Source organism: Ictidomys tridecemlineatus, chromosome 10 (assembly GCF_052094955.1).
Source record: "Ictidomys tridecemlineatus isolate mIctTri1 chromosome 10, mIctTri1.hap1, whole genome shotgun sequence".
Classification (NCBI taxonomy): Eukaryota; Metazoa; Chordata; class Mammalia; order Rodentia; family Sciuridae; genus Ictidomys; species Ictidomys tridecemlineatus.
The window spans coordinates 115,717,743-115,738,225 of NC_135486.1; the positions used below are offsets into that span (position 1 = coordinate 115,717,743).

Genomic DNA, 20,483 nt, shown 5'->3' on the forward strand with positions numbered 1-20,483 from the left:
TGTGTCTGACCCTGGGCTGAGGCGGGGAAGATATGGGGTATAATCTAAGCTTTCCAGGTCTCCTTTGGAAAGGAACCTGTTCCCCAGACCTAGGGATGAGGAAAAGCTAAATATTAAGATGTCTGAGAGATCTAGTTTACCCAACCACATTGTGTTCTGACCCATCCACATTGTGTCAGTGACACTCTTTAACCTTCTATGTACTTCCCTTCTCCAGACACGAAGGGCCTGTATTTTCAGGCATTTGGTGGCCGCCGCCGATGTCTCAGCAAGAGTGTGGCCCCCCTTCTAGCCCATGGCTACCGCCGTTTTTTGCCCACCAAGGATCATGTCTTCATTCTCGACTACGTGGGGACCCTCTTCTTCCTTAAAAACGCACTGGTCTCCTCTACCCTTGGCCAGATCCAGTGGAAGCGGGCCTGCCGCTATGTTGTATTATGTCGTGGAGCCAAGGATGTGAGTAGCAGAACTGTGGCAGCTAAGAACCCACCCCCACCTCCAGAGCCCTGAGGTCCCAGTCCTAGGGTGCCCTTGTTAGGACACTGACCCTTTCTTACCAAGAACCTGAAAACAAGTCTTTATTTCCCAAACCTGGATGCAAATACCTCTGCTCCCACCCCAGGATTCACTTGCTCCAGCCCCATCCCTTTCCCAGGCCATAGATCCCTCATCTATCTCCACAGTTTGCCTCAGACCCAAGATGTGACACAGTTTACCGTAAATACCTCTATGTCTTGGCCACTCGGGAGCAGCCAGGAGTGGTAGGCACAACCAGCAGCCGGGCCTGTGACTGCGTGGAGGTCTATCTGCAGTCCAGCGGGCAGCGGGTCTTCAAGATGACATTCCACCACTCCATGAGCTTCAAACAGATTGTGCTGGTTGGTCAGGAGACCCAACGGGCTCTATTGCTCCTCACAGGTATGGCCTGAAGCAATGTTTAGTAAATATGTCCTTCAAGACCTGCTGCAGGGGAAAGGGATGAGGCCTCTCAGGATCCACATGCTACCTGTTCTGGTTCTCAATCCAAATAGCTTCGCTTTTATCTCACTCCCAGTCTAGAACTCTACATCCTATTTTATACGAATAAAGGGCCCTGCTGCCAAAAAAAAAAAAAGTCCAGAAACCACTGCTCTAGTGAATGCCTAATTTTTTTTTTTTTTTTTTTTTTTTTAGAGAGAGAGAGAGAGAGAATGAGAATTTCAATATTTATTTTTCAGTTTTTGGCAGATACAACATCTTTGTTTGTTTGTGGTGCTGAGGATCGAACCCGGGCAGCATGCATGCCAGGCGAGCATGCTGCCGCCTGAGCCACATCCCCAGCCCCCTAATTTTTTTTTTTAAGAGAGAGAGGGGAGAGAGAGAGAGAGAGAGAGAATTTTTTTTTTTAATATTTATTTTTCAGTTCTCGGCAGACACAACATCTTTGTTGGTATGTGGTGCTGAGGATCGAACCCGGGTCGCACGCATACCAGGCGAGCGCGCTACCGCTTGAGTCACATCCCCAGCCCATGAATGCCTAATTTTTAAGATTCTAATCTCCCCAACCTCCATGCCAGGGACCTCACTTTAATACACCAAGCTGTCCTCTACTTCCCAGTGTCCTTTATGCTTGACCACACCCTCAAGTCTGAATTCCTGTGGACTTCTGAATGCCAGGCAGGGCCCTAAGTCCCCAGACTTCATTCTTCCTAACAAATTAGATTCTGCCATATCTAACGCTTACGTTTTCTCCCCATCTCTCATGCTGAACCACTTCCTGATGTATTTTTGCAATTGGTGCCTGAGGGACTTGAGGCCTCTCTTCCTTTATTTTGTGTCGTGTGTGTGTGTGTGTGTGTGTATATATATATATATACACACAGTATTTATTTATGTTTATTTATTATTTTTTTATGTGGTGTTGAGGATCAAACCCAGGGCCTTGCCCATGCTAGGTGAGCGCTGTACTACTGAGCCACAACCCCATGTCTATCTTTTTTTCTCCAACCCCATTCTAGGGCAGTAAATGTTTCACCCTGCATGGCTTAAGGAGTCCATTGAGCATTGATTTGGATATTGATATGCCCCCTCCCCCACATAATTGTATGACTACCCTCATTCCCCAGAGGAAGGAAAGATCTACTCTTTGGTAGTGAATGAGACCCAGCTGGACCAGCCACGCTCCTACACAGTTCAGCTGGCCCTCAGGAAAGTGTCCCGTTGCCTGCCTCACCTGCGTGTGACCTGCATGGCTTCCAACCAGAGCAGTACCCTCTACATCACGGGTAAGAAGCATCTCACTTCCTTTCAAGATCCCAACCTTTAATAGCCCTTCCAAGTGCTGACACCCCTAACCCTTATTCCAGCTCTGTGACATAAACCCCTTAGGGCATCCTAGTGAAAAGATATGTCTAGGTTCCCAGGCATCAGAGCTGATGCATTTCTATCGGGTATGAGACTCCCTGGATCTTGCAGTTTTCATCCCAGGTGGGGGCTTATCCCTAGGAAACGGGTGCCCAAAGCTGCTGAGCTGAGGGCTCCCGACCCCCCAGACCAGGGGGGAGTGTATTTTGAGGTGCATACCCCAGGGGTGTATCGTGATCTCTTTGGGACCCTTCAAGCCTTTGACCCCTTGGACCAGCAGATGCCACTCGCTCTCTCACTGCCTGCCAAGGTAGGATCTGGAGGGATGGGGCAGACCAGAGGGATGGGGCTTTAGGGATTGGAAGACACCAAGGGCCTGAAATATGGACCGAAATTAAATGATTGATCAGAGAGGGGCAGGGGACTCAAGGAGTGGGGTAACATAGAGGGCAAGGCAAAAGAGATGAGCTTGGGGGATGGCAGGTTAGCAGTTGAGCTCATGGTTCCTCTGGAGGGAGCCCAAGGTCCACCTACTCTTTTTCTCTTATATCCTAGATCCTATTCTGTGCTCTTGGCTACAATCACCTTGGCCTGGTGGATGAATTTGGCCGAATCTTTATGCAGGGAAATAACAGATATGGGCAATTGGGAACAGGGGACAAAATGGATCGAGGGGAACCCACACAGGTAAGATTGTTCCCCAGTAGTTTTCACCCCAACTCTCTTCCTCCAATTTCCTGCTTCTATCCACCTCTCCAATTTCCACAGAATTCACTTTCTCCTCCCCAGGAAAGTTAAGCCAATCATTAGGGTAATTCCTGTGATATTGTTGCGTAAGCTTAACCAGGGTTGGTACTAGGATGTCCATTCTGTGTGGTGCGTGCTGTCACTGTAATGGGAATTTGGTGAAGATGTGGACTGGGGGACCTGGGTAGGCTAGGGTAACTAGAAGAAGTGAGATGCCAGCAGGGTCTTATGGGTTAGAATAGGGTTCAGGTGGGGATAGGAAAGGTAGTTTTTGTTCTGAGGATGGGGACAGGGTTGAATCTTGCACATACCTGAGACCATTGAAAGATTGGCCTGATTAAAGGGAGGGTATGTTGGAAATCAGTGAGAATATGAGGTGGTATCAGTATAGTTGCAAGCCTGGTAGACATGGGAAAGAATCATCGCAGGTTCTGGAACAGAAGGTGGCCGCCAAGGTGGCCAAGGGGTGACCAAACTGGTCAGCTGACCATAGTGCAATGGAGCTCCAGAGCAGGCAGCCTCCCAGAAAGCTGGTAAGGGAAAACAGCGCCTGAGACAAGGACCTGGGCTGGCTGGTACGTGGCAGTGAAAATGAAAAGGAATGGGTGGGTATAGGAGATGTTTTAGAAGAAATAAACAGGCCCTTGAAACTGATTACTGCTTTGAGGAAAGAGTGTGAATTTAGCTTTTTTCTGTGAGAGGAAAGTATTAAGTTGGAAACATCTAGCTGGCTATAAGATTCCACATTGAAACAAGGTTGAAATGACAAAAGCAAATGTGGGCAGTAATCACAATGATAGGCAGGGAAATGAAGAAAAGAACAGGAGGCATGCCCCTCTAATGCCACACTCCAAAAGTCATGAGAGCAGAAAGTTTCTTTTCAAATGAAGTACATGAGAAGGGTGGTAATGGTCACAGTGTGGCAATATAGGAACTTTCCATTACTGACATGGAAAGATGGTTGTTCCATATTTTTAGGTAGAAAAAAAACCTGAAGAGTTGGGTGTGGTGACACATAACCTGTAATACCATGAGGCTGAGGCAAGGAGGATAACAAGCTCAAGGATAGCAGGGGAAATTCAGTGAGACCCTGTCTCAAAATAGAAAGGGCTGGAGATATAGCTCAGTGGTAAAGCACTTATCTAGCATGTGTAGGCCCTGGTTTCAATCCCAAGTGCCACAAAACATATAAAATAAAATCTTTATGATACTGATTATTTAGTACAATCCCATTTTTGTTCAAAAATATGTAATTTATGTGTATTTGTTCAGTCAGAAATGAAGAATATTCAGCAGATGCTAATAGTTGGTAGTGGGATTTCCAGTGATTTTAAAATTTTTGCTTGCCAATACATTGTCATTTTTCCTTTAGTCACACTAAATTACTTACTCATGTCTTTGGAATTAAAGTTCTAATAGTCTCAGGAGAATGAACATATGAGAAGTCCTGGGATTTAGCAGCTGGGAGACTAAATGCCTTTGGAAAGAACATGTCAGTAGAGTTATAGGGAGAGAAGCCAGATCAAAAGGAGGTTCAGGAAAGACTAGCCATGGTAAGGAACAGGAACAGTCAACCTCAGACAGGTCTCATAACCAATTCTGCATTGGGTGTGTGGGGGGGGCGATGCAAAAGAAATCAGGTGGTCTTTTTTCAAAATAGTGTGGCCACTTTTGAAGATAATGATGGGACAAATGAAAATGCTAGAGGCCAGGAGGGATAGTAGAAGGAATGTCTCCTTGGGGCTAATATGGAATTGCCCAGGAAGGGAGAGGAGGCTTGAGCTCTCAAAGAGGAAGGCTAGTACCCGCTGAGGCTACAAGGCTGGATGGCACAGACCTGCGGCCTGAAAATGAGGGAGTAGAGTAGATAGCAGGCCCCAGCCTCAGACAAGAGCTTTTTTTCTTGGGAGCAAAGATGAGGTACCCACAGAAGTACCAGACACCCCATATGGTTAGATTGTTGGAGGCTTACAGGGGTACCAAGAAGGGACAGATTACTGCTTTTCTGCATTTGGCAGTGCAGACCTCTTGGAGGAGGAGAGCAGACTCCCATTTCTTCCCTCCCTTAATTACATTCAGCCCTGAGCCTCCTAGTTAACCTTCTCTGATCTGGGCTCCCCAGCCCCCTGAGGTTCCCCCATCAAGGACCCTGGCCATGTGTCTTTAGGTACATTATCTGCAATGCCCCATTGCCCTGTGGTGCGGCCTCAACCATTCCCTGGTGCTGAGCCAGGGCTCGGACTTCAGCAAGGAACTTCTGGGCTGCGGCTGTGGGGCTGGAGGCCGCCTCCCAGGCTGGCCTAAGGGGAGTGCCTCCTTCGTCAAGCTCCACGTCAAGGTCAGAGCAGAGTGAGGCAACGGGCAACCAGCGGGGGCAAGGTAGAGCCAGGTAGCCCATAGGACTATAGCTGGGACCCCTACAGGGACCCAGTGGTCCCATTTCCTCAGCACCTTCCAACTCCCTTTCCAGCCACTCCATGGCTCTCTCCCTTAGCAGACCCTGCTGGCCTTGTCCAACCTTGCATACCTTGGCAGAGAGCCAGCTGTAGCTCACTTGCTGGCTCAGGGCTGGTCTGAGAGGGTGAATATAACAGTGGATTAGCCCAGCTTTCTAGGAGCCAGGAGCATAACCCCACACCCCTTCTTTCCTCCTAGGTTCCTTTGTGTGCCTGTTCCCTCTGCTCCACCAGAGAGTGCCTCTACATGCTGTCTAGCTATGACATCGAGCACTACCCTGCCTATAGGGACCTGCCAGCCAGCAGGGTGGTGGGGAGCCCTGAACCCAGCCTGGGGACTGGAGGCCCCCAGGACCCTGGGGGGGCAGCCCGGGCCTGTGAGGAGTACCTCAGCCAGATCCACAGTTGCCCCACCTTACAGGACCGCATGGAGAAGATGAAGGAGATCGTGGGCTGGATGCCCTTGATGGCCGCACAGAAGGATTTCTTCTGGGAGGCCCTAGACATGCTGCAGAGGGCTGCTGGTGGTGTTGGCCCAGGCCCATCAACCCCTGAGAGCTGATTCCCCTCTCCCAACCTCACCCCTGGAGGGAGTCTGGCCCCGAGCCAGGGGCTAAGGAGAGATGGAATGGTGACAGTGAACACTGTGTGCATGTGGGGATGGGTCACAGGGGGTAGGGCAGGGAACTCTTTTGTAAAATGTTCAGGGGGCTGCCCAGGAGGGGCCTCCAGTCTGACTATCATGGACAAGAGATTTGATGGACAAATAGAATAAAAGGCTGAAGCGAGGCCCCGTTTGGAACCCTGGAGCCTGGGGGGGATTGGGCAGAGGATGGGGACAGTGCCCACCCAGTGGATAAAGGAGGGCAGGAGCAGCTCAAGCTCTGTTGCTTAAGAGCTGATGGCACCTGAGTCCTTGGCTTTACTCTCAAGACTTCACCAGGTCTTTTTGACTTTGAACCCCTGGCCCCACTTTCAGGAACAACTCAGTCAACATACACTGCTTAGTCCCCCAGTTTGGATCCTCTCTACAGGTGTTTTCTCCTTCCTTAGGGGCCACTTCTGACTCTGTAAAGCTCCCTTACCCATCGCTCTAGTTCCAAGGAAGTCAGTCCCCTCCTCTCTCCCTCCTGTTTTATTCCCAGGTCTGGTCTCCTGTATCCTTTCTTTGCCTTACTTACTACTCTTTCCCTTCTTTCCTTAGTAAGAGGGACATTCCATGCCGCCAACTCTCTTGTACCTCAGTTATTTGAAGAGAGAATGGGTGTGCAGAATTCTTCCTCCTTGGCCTGTCTGGCCCAGAGATAGAGGGAAGGCCATGGAAATGTATGGTAGAAAGCTGACTAGGGCTGAAGGTGGCCAAGAGGCTAGAGAAATTATTTGGGTGGAAGACACAGGAAGAACTCATCTGGGTTCTGAGGAAGCAGGGTGTGTGGTGGGGAAGTATGGAACAGAGCCCCAGGAAGGTCCAGAGCTGTGCTTACAAGGTACTCGGACACGGGACAGAGTGGGGTTCCAGATGACATTACTTCATGCATGGATGATACTCCCTCTGCCCCTCATTGCTCCACCTCCTCCTTAGGTCATGATGTGTACTAGACCTAGAGAGGCCCCAGGACTCACCACTGTCCCAGCTGTCTCCCTGTCCCGCCTTCCTGCCGCCCGCCCTGCTGGCCAGTCCCCACGCCCACACACCCGGTGCTGCCTCATCTGGCACTGATTATCCTGCTGCCGCCGCTGCTGCTGTTGCTGCTTCTGCTGCTGCTGAACTCAGCTGCTGCCTCCGGCTGAGGACCCCAGCACACTCCCCCCACCATGCTGTCTGCTGCCCCAGCCTCCCTTCTGGGGCCCCTCCTTACGGCCTGGGCTCTGCTGCCCTTCTTGCCTCTTGCCCAGGGCCAGACCCCCAACTACACCAGGTAGGTCTCGGCATCTTCCAGATGGCTGGATTGAGCTTCAAAACCCTGACTCCTCTGGGGGTGCGGAGGCACGGTAATGCCTGTGAGTCTTTTGGGTTCTTCTGCTAACAGCCCCCCAGGTTTCCCACCATCACCACCCTATGCCTAAGTCCTTCCCCTCTGCTGCAGGAGCAGTCTTCCACTCCTTCACCCTCCTAAGTCTCCCCCACCAGCCAGACCCATGGCCCCCCATGAAGCTTGAAGTCAGAGCCAAGACCCCAACTTGCCTGGTAGCTGACATCTGGATTCCAGAAAGGAATCAGATTGTGGGGGGTTGAGGGGGGTAATGAGCAGAGACTTGGGTGTCAGATACTTCTAGCCAGCAGGACAGGAGCAGGGCAAAGGTGGGAGCACAGGGAGCCTGGTCTCCAGGTCCAACTGGAGGGCCTTTGCCTGCTGCCACTCCCGGCATCTCTCCGCCCCCTCCCCCCTACAGCCTCGTGGCTTGTCCACATCTGGAAGTAGTTAGGCGGCTCCTGTCCCGGATTGCCAGGCAGGGTAAGGGGGGAGAGTAGTGAGGAAGGGAGGCTGAGAAGGATTCCGGGAATTCCTGTTGGGGTGGGGGTGGGGCCTCTGGGGGGTTGGAGGGATGGTCCAGTTGCTGTTCCCACTTTTTTCTCCTGTCTGCAGGAATCTGGAGTAGCAAGTCAGCCTGCTGAGGCTTCCTCAGGGTCCCTTTGGCCTCCTTCACCACCCATCCTCCCATCATTAACCCATCCCTATCTCAACTACTTCCCACTCCTGACACCTCTTCTGTTCTCCAGACCTGTGTTCCTGTGCGGAGGGGATGTGACTGGGGAGTCGGGTTACGTGGCAAGTGAGGGCTTTCCCAACCTCTACCCCCCCAATAAGGAGTGCATCTGGACAATAACGGTGAGAAAGCCCTTCTGATCACTGTCCCCTTATCAAAGTCTCCCAGGCAAGGAGTGCCCCCTGCCAAGCACCACCTTCCCAGCGCTGCTCTCCCTCTGCTCACTGAGGGCATCTAGTCCTTACAATAACAAGTGCCCTGCACTTTATTTTAGTTGTAGATAAACAGCATGCCATCTTTTTTGTTGTTGTTTAATGTGATGCTAAGCACATGTGGTTCCTCACATGTGCTAGACAAGTGCTCTGCCTCTGAGCTACAGCCCCAGAATTAATTAATTCTTAATTCATATCTCCAATCCTGATTCCCTACTCCCAACTTCCTTTCTGTCTTTGCTAATATCTCCTGAGACCATAGGCTATTGCAGAGCCCAGACCCTTTGCTCTGCACCTGAATGAGGTCCCTTCTAGTCCAGGCCATTTCAATAGAAGATGCTTGTGGAAGGAGAGATGCCCTCTGTCAGGGTTGTGTGTAGTCTGACTCTGTGGGTCCCCTGCCTCTGGCGCCACCATCAGGTCCCTGAGGGCCAGACTGTGTCTCTCTCCTTCCGAGTCTTCGACCTGGAGCTGCACCCCTCCTGCCGTTATGATGCTCTGGAAGTCTTTGCTGGATCTGGAACCTCTGGCCAGCGGCTTGGACGCTTCTGCGGGACCTTCAGGCCAGCGCCCCTAGTCGCCCCCGGCAACCAGGTCACCCTGAGGATGACAGCCGACGAGGGCACAGGAGGACGAGGCTTCCTGCTCTGGTACAGCGGGCGGGCCACCTCCGGCACCGGTGAGCCTCCCTCACCTCCGCCTCCCCCTCCTGGCCCCGCCCTGTGCAGGTCCCGCCCCAGCCCTAACCTCAACCCCCAGAGGACCCTGCGCCTTGAGCCAAGGGCCACCAGTACTCTCTTGCCCTTTTTCCTCACTAACTGCCCCTTCAGTCCCTCCTCCCGGTCTTCTCTCCCCCCTCCCGCTCCCACCACCCCTCTTCCAGGCCCCCCCCCAGGCTCGAGGCGGAAATGGGTCATGGACCCGCGGGTGGAATGGGCGGCCTGGGGTTACTGGGACGGTGAGTAACTGCCCGCCCCCCGTCCGCAATCGGGCTCCTTCAGACGGGCGCGAGGGGGCATCCCAGGGCTGGGGGACTAGGTTCCCCCGACCTGGAGTTCCCTACACCCAGCCCTGGGCTCCCGATTGCGGTCCCATCACCCCCTCCTGGCAGCAGAAATTCCCTGGAAATGTTTCAGGCAGGAACCTCCACAAAGAGGCCAAGTAGAGGGCACCCTCAAAGCGTGGGGGCTCTCCAGCCTGCAGAGGGGACTCTTCTGCCGGGTCGGGGAGATGGGATCTCCCAGGGGAAGAGGCACGGTGTGGCAGTGGGTAGGGGAGGGGCAAGAAGGGAGCACATCCAGCCAGTTCCTGCCCGCCTCCAGGGCCCTGTGGCCCAAGACTGTCCTGCTCCTCCAAGCCCCTCTCTGCTAACCTCCCCCCTCTCTCCTGCCCTGATTCTTGTCCACTCATCCTGAGACCCAGACATCCCAGCTGCCTGCCGGCTCCCAGCCTAGAGCTCTTCTGGAGCTGACCGAGGGTTTCCACCGCCCCCCACCCCCGCCCCTCTCTCCCCTCCCCAGAGCACCAGTTTTGTGGGGGGCGGATGGAGAAGGAACAGGGAACCTTGACCACGCCCAATTGGCCAGAGTCTGATTACCCCCCGGGCATCAGCTGTTCCTGGCACATCATCGCACCCCCAGACCAGGTACTGCATCCTAGTCCCAGCTGCCCAAGGGGACCCAGGCAGCATCCTCCAACATCCAGCCAGTGAAGATTTATTTAACATTCTGTCTGGAGCCCTAAACTGGGGATCAAAACCAGACCCAGACCCTGCTTGCATTCAAACAAAAGCTAAAATTACAAACTGTGACAAGTCTTAGGAGGAGAGCTAGGTACAAGGTGTTAGCAAACTGTGTAGTGCTATGCAGGTGGGAGTCTCTCCCTAGTGAGCAGGTGATGGACACTCCTGCAGGGTACTATGGGAGTGCATGACCTTCCAAGCAGGAGCAGCAGTGAGAATGCCTTAAGGGAGGGGCTCAGAGGGCTGCAGGGAGTGGATAAGACTCCAGCAAGCACCTGGGAGGCACCAGGAGCGGTCCCCCAGCGCAGCCTTCACCTCCACCAGGTGATCACGCTGACCTTTGGGAAGTTTGACCTGGAGCCAGACACCTACTGCCGCTATGACTCGGTCAGCGTGTTCAACGGAGCAGTGAATGATGATGCCAAAAGGCTGGGAAAGTTCTGCGGCGACACATCCCCTGGGTGAGGGGGCAGAACCTAGGTGGGCGGTGGCCAGGGCATCTTCACTTCACTGGGTGAGAGTCGCTTCTCTGGGTGAGTCAGCTTGGCTTGGCCAGGGCTTTGAGGGATGGAACTCGGCTGAGGGATGGGATCTGAGCTCCTGGGCTCCAAACCAGAGCAAAGAACAAGTAGTGGACAAGGAGGAGGCTTGGTCTGGGGTCTGTGGATCCAGAGACTAGGAGATGAATGGAGATTCTGTGAAGTCAGGAAACTAATGCAGACAACTGAGGAGCAGAGATCAAAAGACCACCAGACTGGGAGGGAGAGGGGTGCACAGCCTGCTCTAATACCTCCTGATGGCCCATTGCCCGCAGCCCCATCTCCTCAGAAGGTAATGAGCTTCTGGTCCAGTTCGTCTCAGATCTCAGTGTCACCGCCGACGGCTTCTCAGCCTCCTACAGGACCGTGCCACGAGGCACTGCTGAAAAGGGGCCAGCCCCAAACCCAGGGAAGGATACCAGGCCAGGTCCCCCATCTCTAGGCCCTGGCCCAAAACCTGGAGCTAGGCCCAAAGTCAAGCCACCCACCAAGCCCAAACTCCAGCCTGGAGAGAAGACAGAGGTCTTACCTGAAGCCCAAGCAACTCCACTGGGCCCTGGTGAGTCTAGGAAGGGTGAAGAAGAGGATATGAACTGAACAGAACTGTTTCAAAAAGTTCTTCCTTAGCTGACCTATGATATACATCTGTAATCCTGACTAATCCCAGCGACTAAGGAGGATGAGGCAAGAAGAATGCCAAGTTCCAGGCCAGCCTTGACAATTTAATGAGACCCTGTCTCAAAAATAAAAAGGGCTGGGGATGTAGCACCCCTGGGGTCAATCCCCATTACCAGCTCGGGGAGGGGATAGTTCTTCTTTGGCTTGTTTATTCAGCATTCACTAGAGCCTCCTTCCTGCCAATGGCTGGTATTGGTGCTGGGAACCAAAGGTGAAGAGAGCTCTGAAGGGGTTCAAACCTATGCAACTGTTATGGGGAAAAGTGGTCCTTCCATACTTGCTGGGTAGGTCACCTTCCACAAACAGTACCCCTCCCTCCTAGATACACCCAGTGTCCCTTGCCCAAAGCAATGCCGGAGGACAGGCACACTGCAGAGCAACTTCTGTGCCAGTGATCTTGGTAAGAAGACCCATCTCCCTCCCCTGCCCTTCCAGCTCCTCTAACTATAGTCCTCTTCTGGTTTCACACCTGCCCTGGCCTCCTGTCTTCTCATCTCTCACTCCCATTCTCCCACAGTGGTGACTGCAACAGTGAAGTCCATGGTTCGGGGCCCAGGAGAGGGTCTCACTGTCACTGTCAGTCTCATTGGTGCTTATAAAACTGGAGGACTAGACCTGCCCTCTCCGCCCACTGACACCCCCCTGAAGTTTTACGTGCCCTGCAGGCCATGCCCCCTCATGAAGAAAGGTAACAGAGATGGGAATGGGAAAGGGGGCACTTAGCCACATTAAAATGATAGGCATGGAATCTTGAGAATACACCCTGACAAGGTATCAGCAATGTGAGTTCTCAATCTCATCCTTCTTCCCCCAGGACTCAATTATCTGATTATGGGCCAAGTGGATGAGAACAGAGGTCCCATCATTCCTTCAGACAGCTTCGTGGTTCAACACCGGCCCAGCCAGGACCAGATCCTCACCAACCTCAGCAAGAGAAAGTGTTCTTCCCAACCTAGGCAAGCTGCAGAGTCTCAGGCCTAAGAGCCAGGCCAGCTGCAGCCCAAGGCTCATGTGCTGCCTTTCTTATCCAAATAAATGTTTCTCAACTGAGGAAGATGTTGTATGTCTGTTTCTATCGTTCAGGGGCTCACCTTGGAGATTTCATTTATTCATTCCACAAGTTTTTACTGTATAATCTTTTAGGAATGAGCCAGGCTTGCTGGGGATGTGGCTCAATTGTAGATGCTTGCTTCCTTGGGGTTCAATCCCCAGCACACACACACACACACACAAGAAAAAAAAAGAAAGAAAGAACTACACTTGGATGGCACAAGCCTTTAGTCCCAGCTATAGGGGAGGCTGAAGCCAGAGGATCACAAATTAGAGACCAGCCTGGGCAAATCAGTGAAATCCTATCTCAAAATAAAAAGGCTGAGGATGTACTTTAGTGGTAAGATGCCCCTGAGTTCAATCTCCAGCACCACAAAAATAGAAAGGGCTAGGAGGAAAAAAAGCCTGAGCATGTAGCTCAGAGGTAGAGCACCCTGGGTTCAATTGCAATATGGGGGTGAGGGGGTACGGGGAATGTCCTATCACTCCTTTGCTCAAAACTCTCTTGATGGTTCTCAGGATAAAATGCAAATTACTATCCTAAGTTCTAAGTTTCTTGGTATTCTACATCCTCTTTTCCACCTTATCTCTTCTGTCTCCCTTATGCCTTACGGTTTCTTGCCTATTTACTTTTTTCAGTACTGGGGATTTAACTCAGGGGAGCTTTACCACTGGGCTCCATCTCCCAGCCTTTTTATTGTTAGACAAGGTCTCACTAAGTTGCTGAGGTGGGCCTTTAACTTGCAATTCTCCTGTCTCAACCTCCGGAGTCAATGAGATTTCAGGCTTGCGCCATAGAGCCGGGCTTTCCTTGCCTACTTCTAATACACTTCTTCAGGCTTTACTGTTTCCTTTTTCCAGAATTCTCTTCCATATCTTAATCAGACTTCTGATCAAAGTTCATCCTAGTCTCTTATTCATTTATTAATTCCAAATGCTAAGAACTGTTTAAAGATACAGGAGAAAACAAAAGTCTTTTCTATAATAAGAACATTCTATTGGAGGAGAGAAAAATGTCAAGTGGCACTATATGTGTTTATAAAAGGAAGCAAAAGTATAAGGGGACAAAGAGAGGCGGGGTTCTACTTGTTGTAAGGAGCTCCAGGAAGGCTTTCCCAAAAGATCAACTTAGTTTTTCCTCCACTAATAATGAGTGGCGTACGGTGAAATTCTTTACCTTGTCAAGGCCGTGTCCTTGTCTGCAAAAAGAAGTTAAAGATTCGATGGGATGACGTAAGCGGCAGGATTCGGCGAGTCTTAATAACCTGAGCAAATATAAGTGATTTCCCAGGCCCGAGCAGGAAAGGAAGAGATCTAGCGATCTGGGCAGTCTGAGGGTGGAGGAAGGAACAAAGCCCTGCACTCAGCCCCGCTCCGCCTCCCAGAGTTACTTTGGGACTCCAGTGAGAATAAGAGATGCCCTAAAAGTCTTACGTCACTAGGATCAATCCAATCACCTGCGCCAGGTGTCTGTGAGGTCTTTAAGGGCACCAATCACGGTAAAGTTAGGCGGAAATGAGGCTGTCATGACCAATGAGAGAGGTCGTACGGCGGAAGTGTGAAAAGGGACTCTCCGGAAGATGGCGCCCTCAGTCTGGCCACATCTGATTGGCAGGTGCTTTGACCACAAGGTGATCATCATAGCACGAGCGGCCGTTCGGAGACGGAAGCTCGACGGGCACTGCCGAGGTCGGGGAGGGATCGTAGATACAGGTGTCCCGGAGAGCCGGAGGCGTAAAGGGTAGTTCCAGATGTGGCCGCTGTGGCGGGCGGAGTCTGGCCAGAGAGACTGGGCGGGAGCCCTGAAGAGCCCGGAAGAGGCGGGGTCTGAAGCGGGGCCAGGATAAGGAGATTGCGACCCGGGCCCGAAGAGAAGGACCGGATTGGGAGCCACGAGGGGCAGGGTTTGGCGAGGTAGGCGTGGCCGTCGAGGTGAAGCTTGGGGGCGGGACCAGAACTGTGAAGGGGAGGTTTTGGGGGCCTGGGCCTGGGTCTGCGAGAGCCGCATCCAGCGGGTTTCGAGGTGGCAAGGGAATCAGTTCAGGCCTTACGCAACGATCTAGTCTTGTCCTCTTTCGTCCCTCGCGCCCCCAGCCACAGACTCCAGGCCCTGCCCCCTGAGCTCTGCCCTCGGATGTCCGACCGCCAAGAGCCTGCATGCGCCGTGGGGCGCCCCAGGACCAGGAGCTGGTGGGTCCGGGGGCCCCTGGGCGGGGGTCCCGGGGCGCCCCTCCTCCCTCAGGATCCGTTGTCCCGGTCCTCGTCTTTCCCCCGGATCTAGTATTCAGGGCGGACCAAAGGAGTGGACCCCGGCAGCTGCTGACCCTCTATAACCCCACGGGAACCGCGCTTCGCTTCCGAGGTGAAGGAATGGGCATCTCGTGCTTGGGATCTGGGGGCTGGTGGAAGGACATTGAGGGGTTGTCCTTCAATGGGCTGGTTGTTGGGCTGGAAGAGTCAGATGAGCAGGATCAGATGCCCACCCTTGGCGACTAGAAGAATCCTAACCATGCCTGGCTGGAATAGAAGGCAGAGGGGACGCTGGTTACACCGAGGCCAGACTTATTTAGGGTCTCTTTGTATGCCTTTATCCCACAGTCCTGTGTACAGCACCTGCCAAATACACGGTTTTTGATGCAGAAGGATATGTGAAGCCTCAGTCCTGCATTGACATGTGAGTTGGGAGTTGGGGAGGCTGATGGAAGCCAGGGGTCGCTGCCACTTATTATCTTAGGTCTGAGACCGGGTTTTCCTGAAATTGTTTTCCCCACCTTCTGTGTCCCTAAGGGAAAGGTTCCTGGGGAGGAGACCTGGATTTACTTAAATTTCTACTTCTCATTCACTTCCTCCCAATGGGCTTCTCTCCTGTCTTGGAGCTAGTGTGATTCGCCATGTGGCCCCCATTCCCAGCCACTATGACATCCAGGACCGCTTCCGCATTGAGCTTTCTGAGGAAGGGACCGAGGGCAGAGTGGTGGGACGCAAAGACATCACCTCAGTTCTGCGGGCCCCAGCCTATCCCCTTGAACTTCAGGGACCGCCCCAGCCAACACCCAACCCAGAGCCTCCTGCCTGGACAGCACCACCCATGACAAGACACTTGCAGGAGAGTGAGTTGGAAGATGGGGATTCTTGAATTCTGTCTGGAGGGAGGAACTAGCATTATTCTGGAAATGAGCTAAATTGAATTTGAAGAAGTTTCCTGGTCCAGTCTTTTGCCTTTTGATGAAAACACTTCTAATTGAGATTTTGTATTAAGGGGAAGAAAGACTACAATTTCTCTGGTTTCTGGTTTCTACTTAGAGGAAAGAGTTCTTCCTTAGCTCTATCATACTTCCTATCAGGTGTCAGCTCAGTTCAGTTCAACGACAGACCTCTATGGAGCAATTCTGCTGGTCTGCATTGTATATGGAAGACAGTATTGAGGCAGGGGGAAGAAAGGGACCAAAGTTGAGAGGGTTAGGGGACTGTCAATGCTGATGAGCCTTGTTTCCCAGACCCCCGCCAGCAACTGGCTACCAGCTCCTTCCTCCTCTTTTTGATGACGGGCATTGTCTCTGTGGCCTTCCTGCTGCTCCCACTCCAGGATGAACTTGGCAGCCAACTGCCACAAGTCCTACACGTCTCCCTGGGACAAAAGTTGGTGGCAGCCTATGTCTTAGGTGAGCAAGTAGTAGTGTGACCCAGGCCCACTTGTAGAGAAAGGGGAGCAGGGGCCCGGGGAGGGCTACTCCTGGGACTTTCTCTTTGTTTTTCTACCTCCAGGCCTCCTCACCATGGTGTTCCTCCGGACCTGAGCTTCCTGCTCAACCCCACCCTACTGTCACCTCCCCAGGCAGGGACCTGAGGCAGCCACTGTGATGCACGTACCTTGCCTCAATCCTCTTCTTCCCATCTGTTTCCTAACCCCACCAAGAAAAATACCCAGGGATTTGTACTCATTTTCCAAATTGAATAAAATGGATTTTTAAATGAGAAATGTAGGGTACTTGCTCCTAGCTTTCCACTCCTTCCTTGATGCCCTGATATCTTTCTGTTCCTCTCACCCCCATTCCCAGGGGATCCAGAAGCTCAGGGCAGTGAAGAAGCCTAGTGGGAATTTAGAAGACCTGAGCTAATCCTGGTGTTTCCTCCAAAAGACCATGTGACCTTGAGCAAGTCATTTAGTTTTCAGAGCTTTGGTTTCTATACCTCTAAAATTAGGGCATTGGGCAAGTTGATTCTCTTGTGTGTGAGCATGTGGTGCTGAAGACTGAACCCAGGTCTTTGTGCATGTTAAGCATATACTCTCCCACTTTACCAAGTTGATTCTTTTCTTTCTTTTTCTTTTTTGGTACCAGGGATTGAACCCAGGGGCACTTAACTACTGAGCCACATCTCCAGCACTATTTTGTATTTTATTTAGAGACAGGGTCTCACTGAGTTGCTTAGCACCTTGCTTTTGCTTAATCTGGCTTTGAATTTATGATCCTCTTGCCTCAGCCTCCTGAGAAGCTGGGATTACAGGTGTGAGCCACCACACCTGGCTCCAAGTTGATTCTTAAGTTACTCTTTAGGCTGGGAGTGTCACACTATCATCACAAAAAAAAAAAAAAAAAAAAAAAATCTTTTGCCCTACCATAGGATCCTGTCCTCCAAGCCAAACTGCCTAACTTAACATGAAACAAACAGAAATGTCACCTAATCCTGCCTGATGCAAAACCCACATCTCACCAGAAGGATCTCTTGCCTGGGTTACCCACATGCTTACAGTCCCCAGAATCCTTTTCTGCCTCTGTGACCTTTATCTATTCTCATTTTATCTCTCCTTTAATATTTCAACTCCCATGAATAAGAAACACCAAGGTCCCTGCCAAGATGGTGAGAAATGGCATTGCCTGATATAACCTCACTCTAATCAGGCAGGAGAAACTACAACACAGGAAAATATAAAACCAGATCCTCAAAAAGTAGCTTCCAGCCCACCTGCCCTCCTTCAGATGCTAAAGGAGAGGGGAGAAAGGAAGAGGGGGACTCTGTGACACTGGGCAGATTGTTGGTTAGGGACAAAGAATCAGTAAATGTTTATTAGACAGACTGAGTCTGGTACACTCCTGGAAGGTGATCTGTTGTTTCAGTTTTGCCCTAGAAGTCTTGTCCCTCCCATATCCTGAGCTGGCCATAGTGGGGTGTGGCCCCATAAGTGTACAGAAAATGGACCCAATGTGTGCCAAGGCGCACCTGCCAGGCTCAGGAAACCCCTCTCACCGAGTTACATGTGTGTGGATGATTGCCATTAGCACTGTAGGGGCTGGGCCTGGGCCCCCAAAATGCAGTCGAGCACAGATTATGGTCCTTGTGTGGTATGTACCTGTAAAGAGGACTGATGGCCAGTGGGACCCAGAAAGCTTCCAGAATGCAGCTGTGAAGGGATGGGATGGAGGCCAGATGGGCTTGGGACATAGAATGCCTTTTAAGCAAACTTTAGAAAACAATACTGAGCTTACAGCAGTTGGAACGGGAAAGTGTTCATTTCCTGTAGCTGCTGTTACACATCATGATAGTGGCCTTAAACAGCATAAATTGGGATTGGGGGTGTAGCTCAAGTGCATGAGTGGACACTTAGCATGTGTGAGGTCTGGAGTTCAATCTCCATCATCAGAAAAAACAAAAGCATAAATTTATTTTCTTACAGTTCTAGGGGCCAAAAATCCAAAATGAGGCTTCTGGAGCTAAAATTAAGGTGGTTGCAGGGATTCATTTCTCTTAGAAGCAACAGGGAGCATCTGTTTCCTTGCTCTTTTCCAGCTTGGAGAGTCCACCTGTGTTCCTTGGCTCATGGCCTCTCCCTCCATCTTTTTTTTTTTTTTTTTTCTCTTTCCCACTGCTGGGAATGGAACCCGGGGCCTCACCTCTGCTAGGCCAGTGCTCTATCCCTGGTGCCTCTTTGTGTGTCCAGATTTCCTCTTATGAGGACACCAGTGAGATTGGATTGGATTTTAACTTAGTCACTTCTTTAAAGTTCCTATATCCAAATATTGTCACATTCTGAGGTTCCAGGAGTTAGGGCTTTAAGATGTGAATTTGGGCCAGACATGTGATGATGCATGCCTGTAATCCCAGTGGCTCTGAAGGCTGAGGCAGGAGGATCACAAATTCAAAGCCTGCCTCAGTAACTTAGCAAACCCTAAGCAACTCAGTGAGACCCTGTCTCTAAATAAAATTCAAAAAAGGGCTGGAGAAGTGGCTTAGTGGTTGAGTGGCCCTATGTTCAATCCCTGAGGAAAAGAAAAAAAAAAGTGAATTTGTGAGGCACAAATTGAGCTCATAACACTCCCCATCTCTTAAATCTTAGTCACATCATCATGCAAGATGACATTCTTTTTCAGGTTTCAGGGATTAGGAAGTAGGCTCGTCTGCTGTAAGGAACAAAGAGACACGGGGAAGAAGTGGGGCCATTTAGGAAGTTTTCTCTGGAGTGTATGTCTGGGAAGCAAATAGTTGAGATTTAGAGTCCCCAGAATCCACCAAGTCAGGCCCGTGGGGCTAAAGAGGGCAGTTTCATCCTGAACCCAGAAGGAACATCCCAGACCTTAACCTCAGCGGCCACTACTTCCCAGTGTCCTGAGGAGCTAGGTGAGGTGTCTCTTGCCATGCTGAGAGCAGATGACCAGGAGATGGGCCCTAAGATTATATCACTGCCCAGGGAAAAAGAGTCAGGCCACTACAATGCCTCCAGAAGCTGTGACTAAAAAGAAAAAGGCATCGGCACTTACAATCCCCTGCCCTCTTGTAGCTCAGACTTTGTCAGTGGACAAAGATTGGCCAAAGGCAATTCCAGGGACAGATGTCCAAGGCAGGGCCAATCGAGCAGGTGTGTGACCATTAGTCTTCTAGGGCCCATTCTCATAAGGGGACCCACTATTTGGAGTTTATGCTCTGAAGTTGCTGTCTGAAAAATTCTTTTTTTTTTTTTTTTTTTCTGGTACTGAGGATTGAACCCAGGGGTGCTTAATCGTGGAGCCACATCCCCAGCCCTTTTATATTTTTATTTGGAGACAGGGTCTTGCTAAGTTTCTTAGGGCCTCGTTGCTGAGGCTGGTTTTGAACTTGTGATCCTTCTGCAAGTTCTCCTCCTGAGCTAGCCACCTGGAAATTCTTTTTTAAATTATTATTATTATTATTTGTATGTGGCACTAAGGATTGAACACAGTGCCTCGCACGTGCTAGGCAAGCGCTCTACCATGGAGCTACAACTCCAGCCCCTGGAAATTCTTTGTGTGTACACCAGGAATTGAACTCAGGGGCACTCGACCACTGAGCCATATCCCCAGAACTATTTTATATTTTATTTAGAGACAGGGTCTCACCGAGTTGCTTAGTGCCTTACTGTTGCCGAGGCTGGCTTTGAACTCTCAAATCTTCCTGCCTCAGTCTCCAGAGCCACTGGGATTACAGGTGTGCACCACCATGCCTGGCTGGAAATTCTTAATATCATCTTGAATTTATGTTTTAGAAGGAAACCATTGCTACATGTGCAATTTTATTTACCAGTTGTGTGCATTAAGGACAAGTACTCATGTGGAATATCTAGTCCTTCTATATATGTAGAATTGCTTGATATATTTAAAAGTAGTAGTAGAATAAAACTATAAATACCTTTAAAAAAGAGAGAGAGAAGTGAAGTGAGTTGGAGTTTATGCTGAGACACTTGCTTCCCAGGGGTGAGTCTTTGCTGTCCCTCTGCCCCTACCAGGGAAGAGCTGCCATCTTCCTTTCCCAGCAGGGGACTGGGCACAAGAACAGGGAAGGTCAGGGTTAGGCACACAGGTTCTTTTTACCAAACTGGAGTAGAAGCCTGGGTACCTGGGAGGGTCTGCACTCACGCTAAGCATCTCCATGCCAGAGTGTGACAAAACACCCAGACAGGTGGAGACTGTGGGAGAATAAATCGCTGTTTCCACTTTTTAAACAAAAGTCCCTCATTTTCACTGTGCACCAGGCCTTGCAAATAATGTAGCTGTCCCTG

General features: G+C 51.0%; 4 protein-coding genes across 10 annotated transcripts in view; 3 read left to right on the forward strand and 1 right to left on the reverse strand.

Annotated features, from left to right (window-relative positions):
- Fbxo24 (F-box protein 24) overlaps window positions 1-8,642 on the forward strand; it is a 12,817-nt gene extending 4,175 nt beyond the window's left edge. For 3 of the 5 annotated variants that reach the window (XM_078023800.1, XM_040278376.2, XM_021728553.3), the window contains exons 4-10: window positions 218-456; window positions 684-918; window positions 2,106-2,264; window positions 2,532-2,653; window positions 2,899-3,030; window positions 5,258-5,428; window positions 5,746-6,335. In XM_078023800.1, the coding sequence (XP_077879926.1) occupies window positions 218-456; window positions 684-918; window positions 2,106-2,264; window positions 2,532-2,653; window positions 2,899-3,030; window positions 5,258-5,428; window positions 5,746-6,108 (1,421 nt within the window). In that variant the 3' untranslated portion in view covers window positions 6,109-6,335. Of the gene's footprint in view, window positions 1-217; window positions 457-683; window positions 919-2,105; window positions 2,265-2,531; window positions 2,654-2,898; window positions 3,031-5,257; window positions 5,429-5,745; window positions 6,336-7,940; window positions 8,003-8,134 lie in introns of those variants that run through there. The other 2 variants (XR_013426847.1, XM_078023801.1) reach the window with 2 other exon arrangements.
- Pcolce (procollagen C-endopeptidase enhancer) lies at window positions 6,230-12,479 on the forward strand. 2 transcript variants are annotated; one of them, XM_021728552.3, is made up of 10 exons: window positions 6,230-7,465; window positions 8,269-8,377; window positions 8,888-9,146; window positions 9,351-9,425; window positions 9,988-10,112; window positions 10,533-10,669; window positions 11,023-11,306; window positions 11,748-11,825; window positions 11,943-12,113; window positions 12,240-12,479. In XM_021728552.3, exons 1-10 carry the CDS (start codon window positions 7,362-7,364, stop codon window positions 12,404-12,406), a joined length of 1,509 nt encoding a protein of 502 aa, XP_021584227.2. In that variant the 5' UTR covers window positions 6,230-7,361; the 3' UTR covers window positions 12,407-12,479. The 2 variants fall into 2 exon arrangements, with proteins under 2 accessions (XP_021584227.2, XP_005328519.2); XM_005328462.5 differs by lacking the exon at window positions 9,351-9,425 and having other exon boundaries at window positions 6,429-7,465.
- LOC120887606 (uncharacterized) lies at window positions 10,167-14,578 on the reverse strand. Of its 2 annotated transcripts, XM_078023806.1 has the most exons (4): window positions 13,933-14,578; window positions 13,653-13,674; window positions 11,277-11,312; window positions 10,167-10,883 (listed from the first exon to the last, which is right to left on the reverse strand). In XM_078023806.1, the coding sequence occupies exons 1-4, from the start codon at window positions 14,481-14,483 to the stop codon at window positions 10,716-10,718; spliced, it is 777 nt and encodes a 258-aa protein (XP_077879932.1). In that variant the 5' UTR covers window positions 14,484-14,578; the 3' UTR covers window positions 10,167-10,715. The 2 variants fall into 2 exon arrangements, 1 of the variants encoding a protein (XP_077879932.1); XR_013426848.1 differs by lacking the exon at window positions 13,933-14,578 and having other exon boundaries at window positions 10,999-11,312; window positions 13,653-13,921.
- Window positions 14,579-14,632: 54 nt separating this feature from the next.
- Window positions 14,633-16,454, forward strand: Mospd3 (motile sperm domain containing 3). The gene is made up of 5 exons (XM_005328464.5): window positions 14,633-14,837; window positions 15,074-15,149; window positions 15,356-15,585; window positions 15,973-16,137; window positions 16,241-16,454. Exons 1-5 carry the CDS (start codon window positions 14,633-14,635, stop codon window positions 16,270-16,272), a joined length of 708 nt encoding a protein of 235 aa, XP_005328521.1. The 3' UTR covers window positions 16,273-16,454.
- The last annotated feature ends 4,029 nt before the right edge of the window (window positions 16,455-20,483 follow it).

Excerpts from the sequence above, each read along its gene's own strand:
- Mospd3 (XM_005328464.5), top strand. The coding sequence starts at position 14,633 with ATGCGCCGTGGGGCGCCCCAGGACCAGGAGCTGGTGGGTCCGGGGGCC. Across the intron at positions 15,150-15,355 it reads CCTCAGTCCTGCATTGACAT|TGTGATTCGCCATGTGGCCC; the intron begins GTGAGTTGGGAG and ends TCTTGGAGCTAG. Across the intron at positions 16,138-16,240 it reads GGTGGCAGCCTATGTCTTAG|GCCTCCTCACCATGGTGTTC; the intron begins GTGAGCAAGTAG and ends TTCTACCTCCAG.
- LOC120887606 (XM_078023806.1), bottom strand. The coding sequence starts at position 14,483 with ATGCGGCTCTCGCAGACCCAGGCCCAGGCCCCCAAAACCTCCCCTTCA. Across the intron at positions 13,675-13,932 it reads CTCACAGACACCTGGCGCAG|ACAAGGACACGGCCTTGACA; the intron begins GTGATTGGATTG and ends TTCTTTTTGCAG. Across the intron at positions 11,313-13,652 it reads AAGGACACGGCCTTGACAAG|ACTCACCAGGGCCCAGTGGA; the intron begins GTAAAGAATTTC and ends CACCCTTCCTAG.
- Pcolce (XM_021728552.3), top strand. The coding sequence starts at position 7,362 with ATGCTGTCTGCTGCCCCAGCCTCCCTTCTGGGGCCCCTCCTTACGGCC. Across the intron at positions 10,670-11,022 it reads TGCGGCGACACATCCCCTGG|CCCCATCTCCTCAGAAGGTA; the intron begins GTGAGGGGGCAG and ends CATTGCCCGCAG. Across the intron at positions 12,114-12,239 it reads ATGCCCCCTCATGAAGAAAG|GACTCAATTATCTGATTATG; the intron begins GTAACAGAGATG and ends TTCTTCCCCCAG.